This window comes from Acinonyx jubatus, chromosome B2 (genome assembly GCF_027475565.1).
Source record: "Acinonyx jubatus isolate Ajub_Pintada_27869175 chromosome B2, VMU_Ajub_asm_v1.0, whole genome shotgun sequence".
NCBI classification, from domain to species: Eukaryota; Metazoa; Chordata; class Mammalia; order Carnivora; family Felidae; genus Acinonyx; species Acinonyx jubatus.
The window spans coordinates 34,915,615-34,935,540 of record NC_069385.1 but is presented as its reverse complement, the minus strand read 5'-3'; the positions used below and the strand labels follow the sequence as shown (position 1 = coordinate 34,935,540).

Sequence of the window (19,926 nt, the reverse complement as noted above, 5' to 3'; positions counted from 1 at the left end):
AAATATGTGAAATTTATCCCTTAATAAAACTGTTGAAATCTGTAAAAGGGTAGAAAAAAATGAAGACTGGTCACCACTATCCATAGTCCCTCACAGCTCAAACTTTAGCCTCTTTCCATGTTGTCTGATTCTTCCCCTCTTTTCTCTTACCTCATTTCATTAATTTTCTTATGTGCAGCAAATCAACTTTCTCTCCTTCCTTTACCCCCATGCCTCACTTTGCATATTCAAGATTAGCTTTAAAATTTTGGTTGTTAAATGCTTGCCAGATTATATTCTTGTAGAAAGACATTCACATCTCAAGTCTGCAGGGAAAGCTGTTTCCTTCTTTCCTTCCTTCCTTTCTATCTTGGTCTATTTTTGTCTAGTGCTATGAGTGACCCATATGATCTGGATGACTCAGGATCATCATTATCAACATTGGTTATTTTACTACAATTACACAGGCAGCTACTGAAACCTACTTTATCCCTATCCAAATTGATTTGGACTTCGGAGCCTTTCTTTTTTTTCTCTACTTGATAACTTCTCCTTCCTATTGTCAGACAGATTGTCAGCTGTCACTTCTGCTGTTTTCATGTGCCTATTTAGAGAATCTTCATCCTTCTTTTTTTGTAATTTCCTTTCTCTGATCTGTTTTGATCCAGAAAACCTGTAACCAAGGGAGTAAGAATGGAATGTAAGTTTGGAACAAATATAGGACCTTAGTAAAGAACTAAGACTTATTTTTTTTTTTTTTGAGTAAAGTATACTGGATTTGTGCCACTTATGTTGATGCACTTACCTTTTTTATTTTTTTTTAATAAATGAAACTATATGATGTTACTGTATCTAATTCCCAAGAGAAATTATAGGCCTAAGAATTTCTGTGTTCTCAGTTGAAGAGACTGCCCATTTTCCATAGAATAATTTTCTGGGGTTATCAGAAATCTCTTTATGCAAGTGCTAGATATATATGCGCCATTTCCCTTTTTATTTATATAGATGTATCCAATATGTCCTTTTGTAGATACCTGTTCTGTGAACAGATTTTTTTTTTTTTATTTTTATCAATGTTTCAAGTTTGTTTTTTTAAATTTTTTATATATATATTTTTTTATTTTAGAGAGAGAGAGAGTGCTAGCAGGGGAGAAGGGTAGAGGGAGAGAAAGAGAGAATCTTAAGCAAGCTCCACACTGAGCCCCCGATACCGAGCTTGATCCCACAACCCTGAAATCATGACCTGAGACAAAATTAAGAGTCAAATACTCAACCAACTGAGCTACCCAGGTGCCCCTCAAGTTTTTATTTAAATTTTAGTTAACATAATAGTGTAATATTATTTTCAGGAGTAGAATTTAGTGATTCATCACAATGAAATGCTCTCCTTAATACCCATTGTCCATTTAGCCCATCCCCTGCTAACCTCCCTCCATCAACCCTCAATTTGTTCTCTGTAGTTAAGAGTTTCTTATGGTTTGCCGCCCTCTCTTCTTTTTTCCTTTCCCTATGTTCATCTGTTCTGTTTCTTAAATTCCACATATGAATGAAATCATAATGGCATTTCTCTTTCTCTGACTTATTCATTTAGATTAAATTAAAGTTTGTTAGGAGAATACCTGAAAGTAAATTTTACCACAACAGTATCAAGTTCTGTGATCTTTCCTAGTTTAATGTTCAAATAATGTGACTGATTTAAAAACAAACAAACAAAAACACGTTACTGAGGCACTTGCAGGTATCTTTTAAGAGTGTTAGGTCTGGGATAACCTGAATTAGCTTTATAACTTCAACAGTAAGTATATTTAGCATTCTCTAGCTCTTCTGCTTCCTGAAATACTTTTCCAATTTAAACTTTACACATAAGATCCTATTTGATTTATCTCTTGGTATAAATGTATTCTGTGATGATATATGTGTATTATGTGATGATTGCTAAGGAACAAACACTATTAAGACAGATAACTAGACATTAGGTTAAACGATCCTTTTCCCATATCATGCTGCTATCTTTTTGTCATCTCTTTTAAGTCAAGCCTCAACAAATGCATCTTTGCTAGGAGATGATTTTAGCTCAGAGATTGTTATTTAGAAGACTTTGTTTTGCTGTAGAACTTGGAGATGTGTTTTTAAAGGGAGTGGTGTTCTTCCTCATTTGAAGGAGATAAGAACTGCCCCCCCCCCCTTACCACACAACTCAAGTAAAATGTGATTAGGGATTAAGTCAATAGATGTGTTCAGTTATTCATCTGCTCAACTATTGTATAGCATTTAATTCTGACCAATTATATCCTTGCAACACTGCCAACCATCATGCTTTGAGCCACCTCTGCATCTCTTGACTTCCATAGTATCATGCTCTCCTGGTTTCTCTTTTCGCTCTGGTATCCCAGGTACCTTGCCAGCTCCACTTTCTGAACCTGCCCCTCACATGTTAGGATTCCTGAGGGTTCTGTTCTAGCTCTTCTTCTCTCCCAATAGATAGCCTCCTGACTTTAATCACCAATGTGTGCTAATTTATAATTCTGTAGCCCAGAAGGCCTCCCTGGAAGTAAATCTGTATACTGCTGCCGGCCAGATATGTCTACTCCATAATTCTGTGGTTGTTGATATGTGACACTCTTTCTCTGTCCGCAGGCAACAGGTCCTCAGGGTTCATTAAAGGAAGGTGCCAAAGGTTCTCTTCAGAAAAGCTTTGGGGTTCTTAATGAAGCCAAGAAGTTAGCAAACGATGTCAAAGGTTAGTATGACCTCTCTTTATTATTATTTTCAGATTAATTGTAGTTTGTTTTTTTAACGTTTATTTTGAGAGAGAGAGAGAGCGCATGCACACACGTGTGAGTGGGGGGAGGGGACAAAGAGAGAGAGGGAGAGAGAATCCCAAACAGGCTCTATGCTGTCAGCACAGAGCACAATGCCAGGTTCTACCTCAAAAACCATGAGATCATGACCTGAACCAAAATCAAGAGTCAGCCGCTTAACCCACTGAGCCAACCCAAGAGCCAACCCAAGAAATACTTATATTTCTAATTGGTAGGATATTTTGTCACACTATTGGAAAAGTGAAATTATTTCACCATGATTTTTATGATTATTTTTATTATCTGGGTTTAATTCAGCTTTTCAGTATTTTGACATCATATCTCATTTTGCACTGGGCAATATTTCATAATTTTTAACCTAATTTACATAACATCATATTGCCTATATCTAAAGTATAGTAACTTTTTTAAAATTAATTTATCATTTTTTAGAGAGAGAGAGAAAGGAAGGAAAGAGTGTGTGAGCAAGAGAGGGGCAGAGGGAGAGGGAGGGAAGGAGAGAGAAAGAGAGAGAGAAAATTCCAAGCAGGCTCCACACTCAGCACAGAGCCCCACATGGGACTCGATGTCATGACTATGAGATCATGACCTGAGCTGAGATCAACTGACTGAGCTTAACTGACTGAGCTACCCAGACGCCCCAGAGTAGTGACTTTTAAATTAAAGCATAACAAGTGTTTAAGAGTACTAAATCCCACTTGTTTTGGCTTCAGAAATAATAGTCACAAAGGAATGAATTAGACATCATACGAATGTCCTTATGAAACTTTCAATTTGATAGTGGTCACATTTCCCGAAAATTTTTATGCTTTTTAAGTACATTTTTCTTGTGTTTTATTCCTAATTCAGTCATCAAAGTACATAAAATATCTACTTCGGTACATTATGGGCTTTGCATTAAAAATGTATTACTCAATATAGCTGCTCTCTAGGTAAGCTATTATATTTATTATTTCATTCAAATATCTCCTGTTTTGTTTGTTTTTTTTTTTTTATTTCAGTTGCGTCCCATTTCTCTCTGCCATCTCATTCCTTACCATTTTCTGGCTTGCATGTATGTCCCTAACCTTACTGAAATACTCACAGTCCTTCCAAAATATACTACCATTCCAAGCCTCCATATTTCAGAGTATCGATCCTTCTCTTTGGAATGCTTCACCACCTTTCGTTCTTTTTCATTTAATTACCTTCCACCAGAGCTTCAAAATTAAGCTCAAATGTCATCATTTCTAGGCAACTAGACACTCCACCTGAACTACATGCCCCTTCTCACTGCCTACCTTTATTATAGACTTGTCAGCCCACAGCAACCTTGTACTTATATCCCATCTTCTTGAGGACAGACATGCTCTCTTCTTCTTAACTTTGCATTTCTGGTGTATAATATCACCGTGACTAGCTCAAATCAGGAAATAAACATATATTCAAAAAAAATGTTTAAGAAGAATGGTACTCGTCTTTACTAACCTTCGAAACAAAAGAGGTTTTATAAGCATTTACATTTGTCATGCTTTAAACTAATTGTCCATTGTCTCTAATAGAGGCCAGTAGGACATTACAACTCCTGCCTGCATTATACATGGTACTGTATAATTTGGACTGTGTGTCACAGGTGAAAGAAACCTCTATAAACATAGTTCTGTGTAGTTCTATGTAGGACTTGCTCTTATCCTAACCTGAAGAGTAACAATAGAATCCAAACCTATTTTCCTTTTGGACAAGTTGAATTGACCTCATTACTTTGTGGCCACTCTTTCCCATCCAATACCTTTGCTCAGAGCTAGGATTAAGGTGAAGTGAGTGAGGTTAGGTCATGCAAGTGGGTGGTCAGATCCTTTTTGATTTCAAAGTTTAATATTTTGTGTATCATAGATCTTCTTTGAATTAGTTTTAATTTTTAAAATATTACATCAAAATATTTTTCATTTGATTAAAGTACCCCTTTAAATTTTACTCCTGAGATGAATGCCTGAGTCACCGCACCTCACTCCCAACTCTGCCCTTCCCTCTGTTTTCCTAAAAATACTGGTGTTATAAAAATGAAAAAATAATTCAATCTTTAGAGTATTTTTTTTCCTAAAAACAAAAAAGAAGTCTAAAGACAGGCATAGTAGAAAGGGCTAGGAGACAGAAATGTTCATTAGTTTAAATGTCTTTTTTTGTACTTCAGGTAGTACATTATTTAAAGTAATGAAAACCCACAAACTACTCCTGTAATAATTTCTCCAAAAATCCAAGCCAAGGCTCTGACGGAGATGGGAATGTTTTCTTGCTACATTATGACATTCCCCTGATTTGTGGCCAATTACACAAGTTATAAAATGGCTGTTAATCAGAGAAATGCCATATATTACCACCAGGAACTGCTGAAATAGGCCCTACAGAGCAAAACTCTTGACAGCAGCTATTAAAATCGAGATTTAGTCATTTCCCTTTCTCTGGTGCCTGGAGTGAGAAGGAATAAAAATGGGGAGGCCAGTATACCCTCTGTATTTCTAATTTGTTACTTGGTTCAATTTGGTACAATCCGGTTAGTCCGTGCTTTAGTCACAAATGACTTAGTGCTTCTCCCTGCCATTTTCATGCTGCCCTTGCCTGGAGGGATCTGAACTTGCCAGGAGCAATTTGTTTTGCTTTTAAATTTTTGAATATACATTTGTTAAGAGTAAATTTGCCCTTGTACACAGTTGAAATTGGAAACCAGTCTACACTGATTGAATGTCCATGGAGGTAAAAATCATTTCCTTGATGGATATGGAACTTGGGACATATTGATGATCGAGAAGAGTTAGAAGATGAATTAATAACAGCAGGTGAATTAACACTACTTTGCAGATTGACAAGAGATTTTGTCAATAAGATAGCCAGTTAAGTTCTCATGGAATGTATATAAGGCAAGGAATGAAGTCAAGGATGGTATATTACAAGGTTGAGAATACTAATATTTTACAATTATGTACCTTATCTTACATAGAGTAAGTTTTCAATATTATTTACTTCTTAATTTATCCTTAATTTTTGTATTCATACAAATAAGTGACATCAGTCACTTATGAGTGAATAGATAACATTTCTATAAACTGGATGACACTCATATGAAATAAAAAGATCTATTCCCAAATGCAGACATATTGATTCGGTGAATTGCATGACGCATAGTACTGTCCAGCACAAAGAACAGTAACAAAATTATCCCAAACATGAACTTTTATCAAACTAATCAATATTTTTCTTCTATGCTCTTATCCTCCTAACACTTGGGCTTTCCGTCCAGACAAGTATATCAGAAAAGTTCTCCCTTCATGAATGTAATACAGTTGTAATTACTAACCTGGTAAGATTCTACGATGTTATTTTAGATTAGAAAAAAAAAAGAATAAACAGAAATGCTGTAGTGCTGTTAAACCAAAGTATGATGCAGGAGTTAAATTTTGTCCAAAGCATTCTTTCATTACTAAACATGTACCGCCTTTGAATTCACATACTACCATTTGCCAAAATCAGCCTTTCTAAAGATAGGCATATGAAAGACAAAATCTGTTCCATTGACAAAAAAAAAAAAACAAACAATTCTTGGATTAAATCGATGAAATTGAGCCTGGATCCCCTAGTCTCCCATAGTCTGAAGAACAAAACAACCTTTTCCCATAGAAATTGCTGAGTTTTCATACAGAGCTGTAGTTCCTCCTTGGGAGTGTGAATAGAGAAAATCAAGATAATGAAATCAGGTTGGACTTGGTGTAGAAGTTCAAATGTAAAGTGACAAAGTAGTGGCAGATATGGACATGGACAAGTAGGAATTGTTGGACCAGACAGTACTTGCCTTACTTGAAGGTATTCTAATTCAATTTCTTCTAGAATACCTTGCTGGCCAAAACAAAATGAGCAGGCCCACAGTTGGGCTTCAGAGCTTGTCCTAGAGGTACCATAAGTGTGTTTTAATGTCTGGTCATTTTGGTTTCTTGTTACACTGGCTGAAGAGAGGATTTGCCTCTATTTTGGTATCTTAAGTCTTTGGATATCCTGCCACCACACAAGGACCCCTTCCCTCCTCTCCTCAGATTTCCTATTATGGCCCTTTCTCTAGTGGGAGGAAGGGAATATTCAGTTGCACCTGAAATTTACTGAGGGCCTTTCAAGCATTGTGCCCATGATGAACAAGACCTCATTTGGCCCTTTCAGTTAAGGGCAAGGTTTCTCAGTAATATGCTTCCCTGTAGACCCACCCATTAAGTGACCTCAGAGGTTCCCATGAACGGGAACTCTAATATACATGTCTGGGCAAAATAGGCAATCAGAGATCGGACATATCTCAAAGTTGTGACAGCATCTGGGGAAAAGGAAACATAGGAATAACATCATGAAGGAGGGATAGAAGTACAAAATGTGGGAAGACTGGCATAGCAACCTCATCAAGTCAGTGACAGGAGGCCAGGGACAGGAAGCAGGGTCTCACTTTTGCCCAGCTTTCTTCCTTACGCAGCTGCCCATCCTTCTGCAAGGCCTCAGCTTCCTGCCCTGGGTTGTTAGGTTGACCTAGAGGGCAGACTTTTTGGAAATCTCAGTATTAAGAAGACAAAGGACTGTATAGGTGGGTGAAAAACTAAGAGTGAAGTGATTTGAGGAAAATTGTACCTCCAATGTTCTTAAAATGTTCATAGAAGAAAATATATCATGTAATATAATAAAATTTAAAAATTGTGTAACACAATCAAATATTATGTAATTTAGTAAGGCTGGCCACCTCTCATATATAAAACAAAATCATTTGATTTGAATAAACACCAATAATTTGAATTATACCACATTTGTACAGTGGGACCAACACTTTAGCCCACAATTAGTCTGGCTCCAAAGCCTATGCTTTTACGCATAGCTGGATAAAAACACTGAGCTTCTTCCATAGTTAAGAAGGTGACACAGTGACACTTAATGATTCTAACAAATGCTTGATAAATGAATAAGTGGATGAATACCCAAGGTAGCAGAAATCTCTCATTACCAGGAAGGTCAAAATCAAGATATTTTACATGACCTCATGCCGATCCCTTTCTGCTTCAGAACCACACATAAAAATGCTGCAAACATTATTAATCTGCTCTCTAGCTTAGAAGGTGCCTTCACAAGAAAACATAAAGCACGTTTGTGACAAATGAAAGTGACATGGATTTTTTTTTACAAGGAAATCCTAAAGAGAGGATATTCCTTCATTTTTGTTTAAAGAAGCAAATCAGAAGTGATAAGGATCCATCAAAGTAGTAGTTCATAATAAGACAAATATCATGGTAATCAGGTTCATTGCAAAATGTTATCTGGATGGTAGTTTGGCAGGAGAGATTCCATTTAACCAGACCCCTTGAAAATTAATAGTCATTCTGTGAATTTCATCCTTATGAATGAGAGATTCTCTCAAGGTATTTGCTTGTGCATAAATAAAAACTAAAAATTGCATTTGAAGAACGTAATGAGTTTGGATAGTCAAATAGAATATTTCATTAAAATCTGTTTAAAAGCATTCTTATATTTAGCTGAAACCTATTTCAACATTATTGAAAACTGGTAAATACATCAAAGCCATTATCAAGCCAATGTGAATTATTTTGTTACCATTTACTGCCTGTCATAAAGCCAATACTTTCTCATATATCCTCAGATTTATTTCTCATATCAGTCATACAAAGAAATGTGCTGTCCTCGTTTATACATGTAAAAAGGGATAGAATTGGCATTTGAACCCAAAACTTCCATCTCTAAGTCTTATAAGGATTTCACTGCACCACATGACACTTTTAATGACTAGAATTTTGTAAAAGATCATTATTGATGATGAAAGAAATTACATTTACAGCTTTAAGATATGGCATAGCATTGTTCAAAGTCACCAGTTCTAATCTAAACTCTAAACCCTATTCAGCACAGCTTCAGAGACACGAGTAAATGTGTACTCTTAGTGGAACTGACTTACAACTCTGTCTTGTGATTTTCGTTTTGAATATGTCTGCCTCACCATGTCAGCTGACAGGCAACAAAGGGAAATGACATTGTGCGGAATGTTCGCAGTCTACCCTTACTGCTCTGCTTCTTCCCCTCACTTTATGACCTCTGCCTCTGCCAAACCCATTTCTGGACATTTGCCTTCTCATGTGTGAGGACAGGAGGAGAAAGGGGGAACCAGAGGTTTGGTTTCAGGTTTGGTGAGTGTGGTGTCTAGACAGAAAATAGAAGGAATGACTTGATTACAGCTACTGGGTTCAAGAGCCGAGGAAATGAGAGGAAATCCTCTAAATGTCGCTATGAATCATAAATCCGACCCTTTCTTGTTCTTCAGAAATGACAACTAAAGAATTGGGTTAGGTGTTCTTTTAACTATTAATAATTCCATTTCTGTGGTCATGTTACAGTACAAACTGGGCCAAATGTAATCTTCCTTGCATGTCACCTATGGAGCCACTCTGCCTCATATGTGTTTTCATTTAAAGCCAACCTTGGAGTGCTTATTTTTTGAGCTTTTCATTGCTATAATTTCTCAAGTTTTCCATTTTGAAATCTGCACTACTTTTCTGTACACAGCTTCTATTCACCTAATTCTATTGACGAAGCTATAAAGTACTTAGATTGGGTTTGAGAAATTCCAGAAACTACTTCAGGAAAAAAAAAAAAAACGATCAGAATGTAAGAAAGGATACATCAAGAAGGAATCCGAATCAAGTAGGTGAAACATAGAATTCAGAGTGGGGTCAGAATATTCACATTTTTATTTTCTAGTACAGAAAGCAGAGGAGCAAAATTACTGCTTTGGAACTTGAGGGACAGCAGCAACAATGTACTTCGGATCGGTCTTTCTTTGGAATAATTAGCCTGCTTGTTCAGCCAGCATTTGCTCTCCGAATGCACAAAATACTATAAACCAAGTGATGCCCTTTAAACTAATGTGTTTTTTTTGTCACTGTACATGAAGATCTTGCTTTCCAGAACATTTTGAATGCTTCATTATTTAAAAAATCAAATCCAATCAAGAAGCTAAGAAATAAAATTTGTACTGTTCCATTTCCTTAATTGATGAAGACTTACAAGTTAATATCAAAAGAGCAGCCCTTTATTTGTAAGGGGTTCGTATAGCTATCACAGTCATAATCAGACTGGCTTTCTTTCTGAAAGTAGACTTTCAATGACCTATCCAAAGATTTTATTGTAGTACAAACAGTGAAAATAACTGAAGTATTAAAAGAAAGATGAATCATGATTGACAGAGGAGAAAATCTAATTACTTGGAAAGTATACTTTGAGGCACTGGAATTGAAAATAATAACATCTTAGTGACTGAGATGGACACATTGATGTTTTAGAACCATGCTTTGCTGGGATATTTTATGCTTTGTTTTTCAGTGACATCAGGTCTTTGGCTTGGAGCTTGAAAGCAGATGCATTAAACTGTAGCCTGTGCTTACCTTACTATTGTATAACAGTGGTTTAATCTATCTGCCTATAAAGCCCTTACATGAAATGAAGTGGGTCATTAATCTGTTCAGTCCTCTTTTTCACATTCAGAGCACTGATCGTTAAGAATCCTTGATTCAGGGGCGCCTGGGTGGTGCAGTCGGTTAACCGTCCGACTTCAGCCAGATCACGATCTCGCGGTCCCTGAGTTCGAGCCCCGCGTCAGGCTCTGGGCTGATGGCTCGGAGCCTGGAGCCTGTTTCCGATTCTGTGTCTCCCTCTCTCTCTGCCCCTCCCCCGTTCATGCTCTGTCTCTCTCTGTCCCAAAAATAAATAAACGTTGAAAAAAAAATTTTTTTTTAAAAAAAGAATCCTTGATTCATCTTCCTTTCCCTTTGCTATCCTTCCCGGATGAAGGCCAGTAAAGGCCAGGGTTGTTCTCCAGCTGACAGGGGCCTGCTCGGTTCCTCTGAGAAGTCAGGTGTACTGCCTCTACGAGGGGTATGCATACAACCAAATCAAGGCCATTACGGCACAGTTGTGTGAGACCTAGTCTGGCCTGACCTGGCCTGCCCACGCTAGGTACCAGGAAAACGATGAAAACAACAGTTTTGTGTGTTGGCAATAGCGGTCTGCCATAGTTCAGGTTGCTGTAGTCATTTTTTATTGTGTTTTTTTAATTCTTTTAAATAAAAGAATAGAAATATCTGCACCAAGAAAGCAATATGATCAGCATGACCAGGTACAAAATGAAAGGTTTTAGTATACCACTTCCCACACCACCATCAACTCCCTTGCTGCTGTAAGTACTGTCAGGGTTCTCTGGTATGTTCTGTGCCACCTACCCACCGCCAGACCCCACCCTGACAAGTTTTTATATCCATGTGTTGGTATGTATATGGTATGTCTTGCTCATTTTCATGAGAAAGATCTTAAGGATCTTTTTCTTTCATATCTGCACCCACTCACCTAATTCTTTTTAAAGACTATGTATGTACCATTGCCATAGTGATAGAAACGTTCCTTAATACAGAGCATTTTTGCTATTTCTCCTGTTTTGCTATTAGAAATAAAGATCTAACGAACATTCTGGAAGATACACATTAATATGGTTTCATAAGTATATCTGCAGGCTAAATTTCTGGCAGTGCAATTGCTGGGACAAATACAGGTCTATTTAAAATCCTAAGAAATGTATTAAATTGTTCTTCAGAAAATAACATCGATTTGAATTCCCACCAACACTCTTGCAACCACTTGGTATTATCAGACATTTAACTTTTCCCAACCTGATAAATGAGAAATGATATCTTACTCTTCCTTTGTATGCGCTAATCTTAGGTGCTTTACTTTAATTTGGTAACTATTTCTATTTGTAAAAATGTGGAACACTTTGTACATCTGCCTGTCATTTCTCACGTAGGCATGGCTAATCTTCTCTAATATTCCAAGTTGATTCTGTACATAGTGTTTGTGTGAGGCTCATGAGATTCCTTTAACTGGGGCCAATTTTTTAAGGCAACAAAGGAGAAAATGAGAAGAGAGCTGAGGTGAAAGGAAGGGAGGCCAGTGTGGGTGGGGAAGAACGCCACCACCTAGCATGCCCTGCGGATCCCGGCTTTGATTACCAATCCCTAGCACACTGTGGCCATGAAGAGCACAGTTTCTGGAATAAGACCACGTGGATTTGAATTCCCTGCCATTTACTAATCATGCAAATTTAGGAAATTTACATAAATTCTCTAAGCCTCCATTTCCTCATTTGTAAGTCGGAGATGGTAATAGCACATATATCTTGAAGTTGCTGTATCATATACACATACACACAGACTGCCGGTCATTACTGTGACTGAATGTCTCTGCCAGTCCAGGCCAGGAGGGGACTCCCTCTTCCCTGGTCCTTTCTCAGTGATCCTCTTTAATTGAGGACTCTGCCTTTTATTTACATTTTGCATTTCTGTAGATCTATTTGAAACGATTAGCATGCATCTGGCCAGGGAAAAAAATTATGGCATAAAAAACTATTTAAAAAAATTTTTTTAAGAAATGATCTGCTTTATCCATTCAGAGAGGTAAAAAGTATTAGAGGAAGCCCAGAATTCATATCGTTCATTTATTCAATTACACTGTTCACTAATAAATGATGCTTAGAGAAAAAAACAAGACAGATTCAGTCTTTTTTTTTTCCATTTTTTAAATTTTTTTTAGATTCAGTCTTAAGATATATTTGCAAATTGATGTGTATTTAATCAAAGCTTCAAAACTTATGTTGTTCTATCAGCAAATTGGATCTTTATTTTCTTTTTCCTAAAAGATTCCATAACTTTAGATTCCAAACTAAGCCAAAGTTTGGACAATGTTAAAAACTAGTGGAAAGAAGCTGAAAAATGTACATTTGTAATATTAAATTATCTCCAATAAGTGGGGTTTTTTTTTGTTTAATATTAAAGCAATCATGCTAAGGTAGCAAGAAAAAACCTATAGAAAGCCTATTTGAGAGCAGTTTATAAAATATTATTTTCTCTATTAGAAATGCCAATTTATCAGAAATGTACTAGAAGTTTTTTCATTCCTATGATTTGTATTTCTCTTTCAAATAAATATTAATGTGATATTTACTGAAGTTGGGAGATTCTATTTAACAATCATAACTATTTGAGATTTTTAAAAGCCAATCCAAATGATCCATTTTGGTAATGAAATTTTGAAAATAATTATATTCATGGGAATGATGTCAAGAGGGAATCATTATGAATGCAATAAAAGATTGATTCTTTTGAAGTTTTTTCTCCATAGAAAACCATCAAATTAAGTCAGAGAAAGATCAGATACCAAGAAAAAAACATGGTTGTAAAACATGTTGGAGAGTGAAATGGTTATTTCATAAACACATTCTTTTATATTATGATCTGAAATATATGTATTGATAGATGCCAATTAATTAAAAGAATTAAGTTAATTCTCCTGCCTTTTATAAGCTTTATATTAAAATAATGTGAAATGATATATCCAGATCAGAGATGTATAAACTCAAAGATGATTAAAATTATTTCATCTTTTTTGTTGTTTTCTACCCACAGAAAATGATGATTATCTGAATGGCTTAATAACCCGATTAGAAAATGCAGATGTTAAAAATGGAGATCTCCTGAGAGCTTTGAATGACACTTTGGCAAAGTCGTCAGCCATTCCCGACGGTAAGCATTCCATATACACCTCACTCAGTGTCAGTTGACCTGAACTTCTTTTTAATTTTTTTTTAAGTTTATTTGTTTATGAGAGATAGAGACAGCATTAGCAAGGGAAGGGCAGAGAGAGAGAGGGAGACACAGAATCCGAAGCGGGCTCCAGGCTCTGAGCTGTCAGCACAGAGCCCAACACGGGGCTGGAACTCACAAACCGTGAGATCATGGCCTGAGCCAAAGACAGACGCTCAACCGACTGAGCCACCCAGGCGCCCTTCAGTTGACCTGAACTTTTAAAGAATGTTCTAACGTTTACCATTTTTTCTGACACTGCACTTGGACTGTTGTCAGGAACTTAGATATTGGTTTTCTTACTTATGAATTCTTCTTTGCGAGAATGAGAGATTAAAGTATACTTCACACTGTGGTATGTCTTATGCTCTGTTACCCTGGCTGACAGCCATAGGTATATGTTGCAAAAAAAGAAAATAGAGCCATGTTGTGATTATACTGTTCTTCCATGTGTCAGCCCGGGAAATCTTATTCCTAATAAGACTATTATTATTAGAAATAATATTATTTGTAATCTTACATTAATGAGAAAAAATAAAACCACACGAGTACTGTTCTTGAAAAGCTGCAGCAGATAATTATAGTACCTACAGTAGATAATTATAGTACCTACAGTAACAGGTGAGAGCCTTTCTGCACATCATTTTTTTCTGAGTATAGTTGATGCATATCATTACATTATTTTCAAGTGTACAACATACTGATTCAACTCCTCTATAGGTTATGCTATAGGTTATGCTACCACAAGTGTAGCTACGGTCTTTTCTGATACAATGCTGTTACAGTAGCATTGACTATATCCTTTATACTGTGTATTTATTTCTATGACTTATTCATGACATAAGGGGAGACCTCCCACTACCCTTCACCCATTTTGCTCATCCTCCCCACCAACTTCCCCTCTGGCAACCATCAGCACATCTGCCTTCGCAAAGTTCAGTCCTTAAATGTTTCAGCTTTCAAACATTAATGATGGAACCCTGTCTGTAATATCTTCCTACCTATTGTAAGTACTTGAAGTTGCTGTTTGGTATTAGTTCCTAAAAGCACTCTCCTTTATATTTTTTATATCATGAAAGAACAATAACAAAGTGTGCTAAGATTTCTTGGGTGCTTATCCAATATGCTTGTTAAGTGTATGCAACCCTCATACTAATCCTATAAAGTGAACAGTATTATCCACACTTTTTAGGTGACAAACTGACACACGGTATTATGCTAAGCAGATAAGTCAGAGAAAGACAAATATCTTATGATTTCACTCATATGTGGAACTTAAGAAACAAATAAGCTACTGAAGGCCCTTGTTAAAAGTGGTATATATGAGATTTGAACCCCAAAGCTTAACTTCAGAGCCTGTAGTCTTTTTTTTCTTTTTGCTTTAAAGTTTATTTATTTATTTTGAGAGAGAGAGAGTACACACAAGTGGGGGAGGGGTAGAGAGAGGGAGAGAGAGAGAATCCCAAGCAGGCTCTGCACTGCCAGTACAGAGCCTGACATGGGGCTTGAACTCACGAACCATGAGATTATGACCTGAGCTGAGATCAAGAGCTGGATGCTTAACCAACTTAGTCACCCAGGTGCTCTTGGAGCCTGTGGTCTTAACCACTAATCTACACACACTAGTTGTCATCTATTTCTTCAGTGTATGTTTTTTACACAAATTATGATCAAGGAAACTAATGCATACATTTATATAATACAGGAAATATTCATTGTTTTTACTTTTTTAACATTAAAAAAACCTAACTTTCCAGGATTGCATGTCATGTCCTTCAGTAGCAAGGACATTTATAGAAAATTTCCGATGCTAAAAATAAATGTAAATACATAAACATATGGTCTAAAAGAACTGAGAAGGTCTCTCTACCTTTAAGTTGAAGTACATTCACCATTCCCCCTTCTGAATGTGCATATGAAACTATGACTCATGGATAAATTTCTCTGTCTAATAAGTTCAGCAGCAAATCACAATGTACCCTTAGACGATGAACATTTAGAATAATAGCTCTGCTATCGGAAGAGCTAATCAAATATGCGTAGCAAAGGTCCCTGAGAAAGTTTAATTGAGCTAAAAATTTATTTCACTTGCTATAACCTAATGAGACAAAGTTCAGCCTTTCCCTTTGTGTGTGTGTCCCTGAGGTCGGCAAGCCACCTTCTCCCTTTGACAAGCAGGGAGTAAGCCACCAACCCCACACCCTTTGTTTTGCTCCTTACACCTTCCTCTGCTGGCAGACACAGCCGCTAAACTGCAAGGTGTTAAGGACAAAGCGAGACAAGCCAACGACACAGCAAAACATGTGCTGGCACGGATTAAAGATCTCCACCAGGACCTTGACGGCCTGAAGAAAAATTACAATCAACTGGCAGACAGCATAGCCAAAACAAATGCTGTGGTAAAAGATCCTTCGAAGAACAGTAAGATCTCCTTTTTCACTTTGATCGTGTCATTTGTTTCTTCACGCTATGAAAGTACCCTAGCCTCATAACTCTTAGAGCTGGAGGAGCCCCCACGGTGATGTTGTCTGCTCTCCTCATAGACTGGGCTCCAGAATGGAGCGTCTGTGGCTCCAGGACTAGAACCCAAGTCCCCAGGCTCTGCATAGTGCTTTCTTCATCCACATTTTGCCCAGTCCAGAGGAAATTAAACTTCTCAAAGTCTGCATGATTTTTGGTATAGGGATGCCAAATACTTTTTTGTTCTTTTTTTGGCCAAATACATTTTTAATCCTTCAGTGTAACTGAAAACACAGTTGTGCTTGGGAAATTATATCCCCCAAGTTGGTGAAGTTCCTTGGAACATAGAGGCCAAGGACTACACTTACTAGCAGACCTTTATAACAGGATATTAAAATGATATTGGCCTGAAATGCATTAAAATTACAAAATATTAATATTTCATTATTTAAATTCTAGTTAATATTTTCAGGAAATTTAAGTATTTGTGTACTGTATCAAGAATATTTCTTCACATCTTTTGTGTATTGCATTAAATTATGTCAAGTTCATAAGGGTTTTGCTGAGAAAATGTGGTAGAACTTAATATAATGATAAATTATTAAACTGTAGTCAGTAAACATTAGGATATTTTTATATTCTTTTTTCCATTCTGTGAAGTGATAGAACATTATCTCACTCTGTGATTTCACCAAAAGAGACGCCTGGTTTTTTGTACTTGATACTCTCAAGAGACAAGCCCTCTATTTATACACCAACATTTTCACTGGGTGTCAAAATGTTTAATCCGTGCAATAACGAAAACACTGTTACTGATGTTGCGTGTTCTCTAATTCGGGTGCTGTTTTTTAACATCATTGCCAGCTGAATAAATGGTTCTAATGCATACCAAATCACAATATCCCTGTACACACACACTCAAAAAAGAATGAAAATTAGTTTTAAAGTAAATATCATTCTCTTTTACTTATTTTAAAATTTAAGAGATCATTTCATTCCACTTCAGATTGATTATCATCTGATATGGCCTTTTCATAATATTTATCTCTAACTCTTTGATCCTACCCTCTATCTAGAGATAGTTATCTGTGATATTAATTAAACTGGGTCTGTTTTCTATCTTTCAGAACAATAGCCTGCTAACTGACACGTATCTGTGGATTTTTATTTGATAACACTTGTTTGACTTAAAATAGGGTGCATTTGTTATTAGGACGACTTGTGACAAGTACCATTTTTTGATCATCACTGCTTTGTAATATCTCTAAAAATATTTCCTCATGAATTTTCTAATTTCTTTTTGTTTTGCTTCCATATGAAATTACCTGCAGAAATCAGTATGTATATGTTTACTTGCATGCTTTTAACAACTTCATGCTTGATTGCCTATTGCAAAAGCTTCAGCTTTGAATGTTAGTGTGTTTGGGTATTGCTTTAACATGGCATGGCTATGCTTTCCAGTGTCACAGCATTGACGCTAGATACATTAACAAAAGGACATATTCCTTTACAAAAAGTTAACATGTGGATGTATTTGATATTAAGTATTTTCAATTGTGTTATAGAAATTAGTGAAATATCTGTATGATACCAACAGAAAGGTGGAAAACAGAATTCTTCCACAAATTGAGCTAAATTGTGATGCCTCTCATGACACAGATTCCACCACTGAAGTTCAAATGACTTCCTTGCAGCAGGATTAAAATAGATCAGATATATGTTGTTGTCATTGCTTTTCTCCCCTGGAGCTCACATTCCCCCCTCCTAATGAATAATTATTCTCAACTTCTAGAGAATTATCCTTGGAGAAGCCCCTAATAAAATTAATACAATTAGATCTTATTAAATGAGAAATTATTGGGATATAATAATATTCTCTCTTAAACATCTCATAGCTTAAACTCAAAGTCAGAAATAAAACTGCAGAATAGGAAATAACATACAATCCAACATATCAAAACCTGGGAAATATGACCAAGGCTGTCCTCAGTGGAAAATGAGTGTGATCAACTCACTAAACAAGCAGTGAAATGAACATTTTAGGTAATCAACCCTATAAATTAGACAAAATAAAATTAAAAGAAAGAAGATGAAAAAAATGGTGAATTAAAAGAGAAAAATAATATACTTGATAAATACAAGAGATAGATCTTTAGGAATGTAAAGATAAAACATTTTAAATTGTTGGCAGGCTTAATCAAGAATGATAAAGCACAGATAGGCAAAGTTCTAAAGGAACTATAACAAAGTACGGGGGGGGGCGGAATTTAACACATAAGAGAGTACTTGTCAAAACTCTATGCTGATGAATTTTAGAGCCTAATAGAGATAGATAATTTTCTAGAAAAACATAATCATAATCTATCTTCAAAGGTGATTTTAAAATCTATATGCTGAAATAATTATGGAAGAAAGTCAGAATTTTTTAAAAACTACTATACAAGAAAGTATCAGACTCACTATTACAGATTATTTATTTTTAAAACCATCAAGAAGATAATTTCCAAAAGACTTAATCTGCTTCAGAAGATGGGGTGAGGGGAATGAGAGAGGTGGGGAAATTCAAATTTCATTTAGAAACATTTGATTAGAATCTGGAAGCTTCAAAGAAAAGAATCATTTCTTGGACGAACCTTAAGTGTCCTTTGCTTTACCCTTTTCCTTTTTCCCATGAATCCAAATCTAAGCCATTTTTCTCAATTCTAGAATAATTTGTAGAAAACCAGAGTAATATTGGAGAATTAAAGGAAAGAAAACATGGGCAAATGGCTTATTAAAAGTATACAATACAAAGTAGTTACTGTGCTCTGTTGAATATGCAATTATATAACAAGGGCTTTGATGCCAGTAACCTGCATTTCAGGCTTTGATGTAGCAACTCTATTAAAATTAATAACAGACCTATGTCCTTTTTAAACATCAGTCACAATATTGTTCATATTTATGAATGAGTTCAAAATACTTAATTCAAAACCTAGTTTAGAAAATCATAATTTCCTTCCTTTTGAGCACGTTTGATTCATTCCTGAGGATTAGCTCTCAGTGGTCCATTGGCCACCAGAGAGTACATCGTTCATAGCCGAGCAGGGTGCACAGCCTTGGTCCTTAAGTAGTTTCACTTTTTCATCATGGTCACAATGACAGAAAGAAGAACAATACGTGCTCAATCAGATAATAAGTCACATGGTTTGGGTAAGACTGCCAGCATCCTAGAAATTGACTAATTGGTTTCCATGGGTCATTTACCCTCCTACAAAAAGCACATGCAGAAAGTCTCTGGATCAGTGATAAACTTCAATTATTTGAGGGTTAAAACCCCTTTTCAAATTGTCGATATTCAACCTTTTTTAACCTATCAAAATGACAGTTTAATATGGTTCAACCTAATACAGAGATTAGGATAATCAATTATTCTTCAAAATGAAAATGAACTGCAGCATGAAAGATTTAATTAAAGTTTAACATAGGCCTTCAGTCTGAGGGTTGTTGAACATTGCAATGTTTTCAGAAGACATTTTGATAGCTTCTCTCTTTAAGATGTACAAAGAACGACAGAGAGAAAAAGAAAGAAAACCAATTTTGTGTGAGAACTCTGATTTAAATACAGTTCTGGCTTGGACAGATGAGATGACATTTTAAAACACTTTCATTTCCTTGATTCCGTAACTGAAATTCTATTCCATAAAGGTTAGATTTTTGGCTGACGCTAGAAATTAATCATCGAATTGAGTTCCTCGTATTCTCTACCTTCAATGCTAACTTTCACCTTGATCACAAAGCCAAAGCATTGGTCCTCTATCTCTAACATTTCTGCTTTGACCTGCTTGAGCTCCAACTGGAATATTCCCATTTGCCATCACAAACTGTGCTTCAACAGTCATGGCCCTGCTTTGTCATGTGGATAAGATGAAATCCTTTCAATTATTTAATTGAGCATACTACTATTTTCATTTCTGTGTGTGTGTGTGTGT

The 19,926-nt window shown here is 36.1% G+C and overlaps 1 protein-coding gene across 2 annotated transcripts in view; it reads left to right on the top strand.

The window, feature by feature from the left end:
- The window catches only part of LAMA2 (laminin subunit alpha 2), a 606,210-nt gene that overhangs the window by 507,647 nt on the left and 78,637 nt on the right, over nucleotides 1-19,926 (top strand). For both annotated transcript variants that reach the window (XM_053222255.1, XM_053222254.1), the window contains exons 43-45: nucleotides 2,617-2,719; nucleotides 13,319-13,435; nucleotides 15,734-15,916. In XM_053222255.1, the coding sequence (XP_053078230.1) occupies nucleotides 2,617-2,719; nucleotides 13,319-13,435; nucleotides 15,734-15,916 (403 nt within the window). The remainder of the gene's footprint in view (nucleotides 1-2,616; nucleotides 2,720-13,318; nucleotides 13,436-15,733; nucleotides 15,917-19,926) is intronic.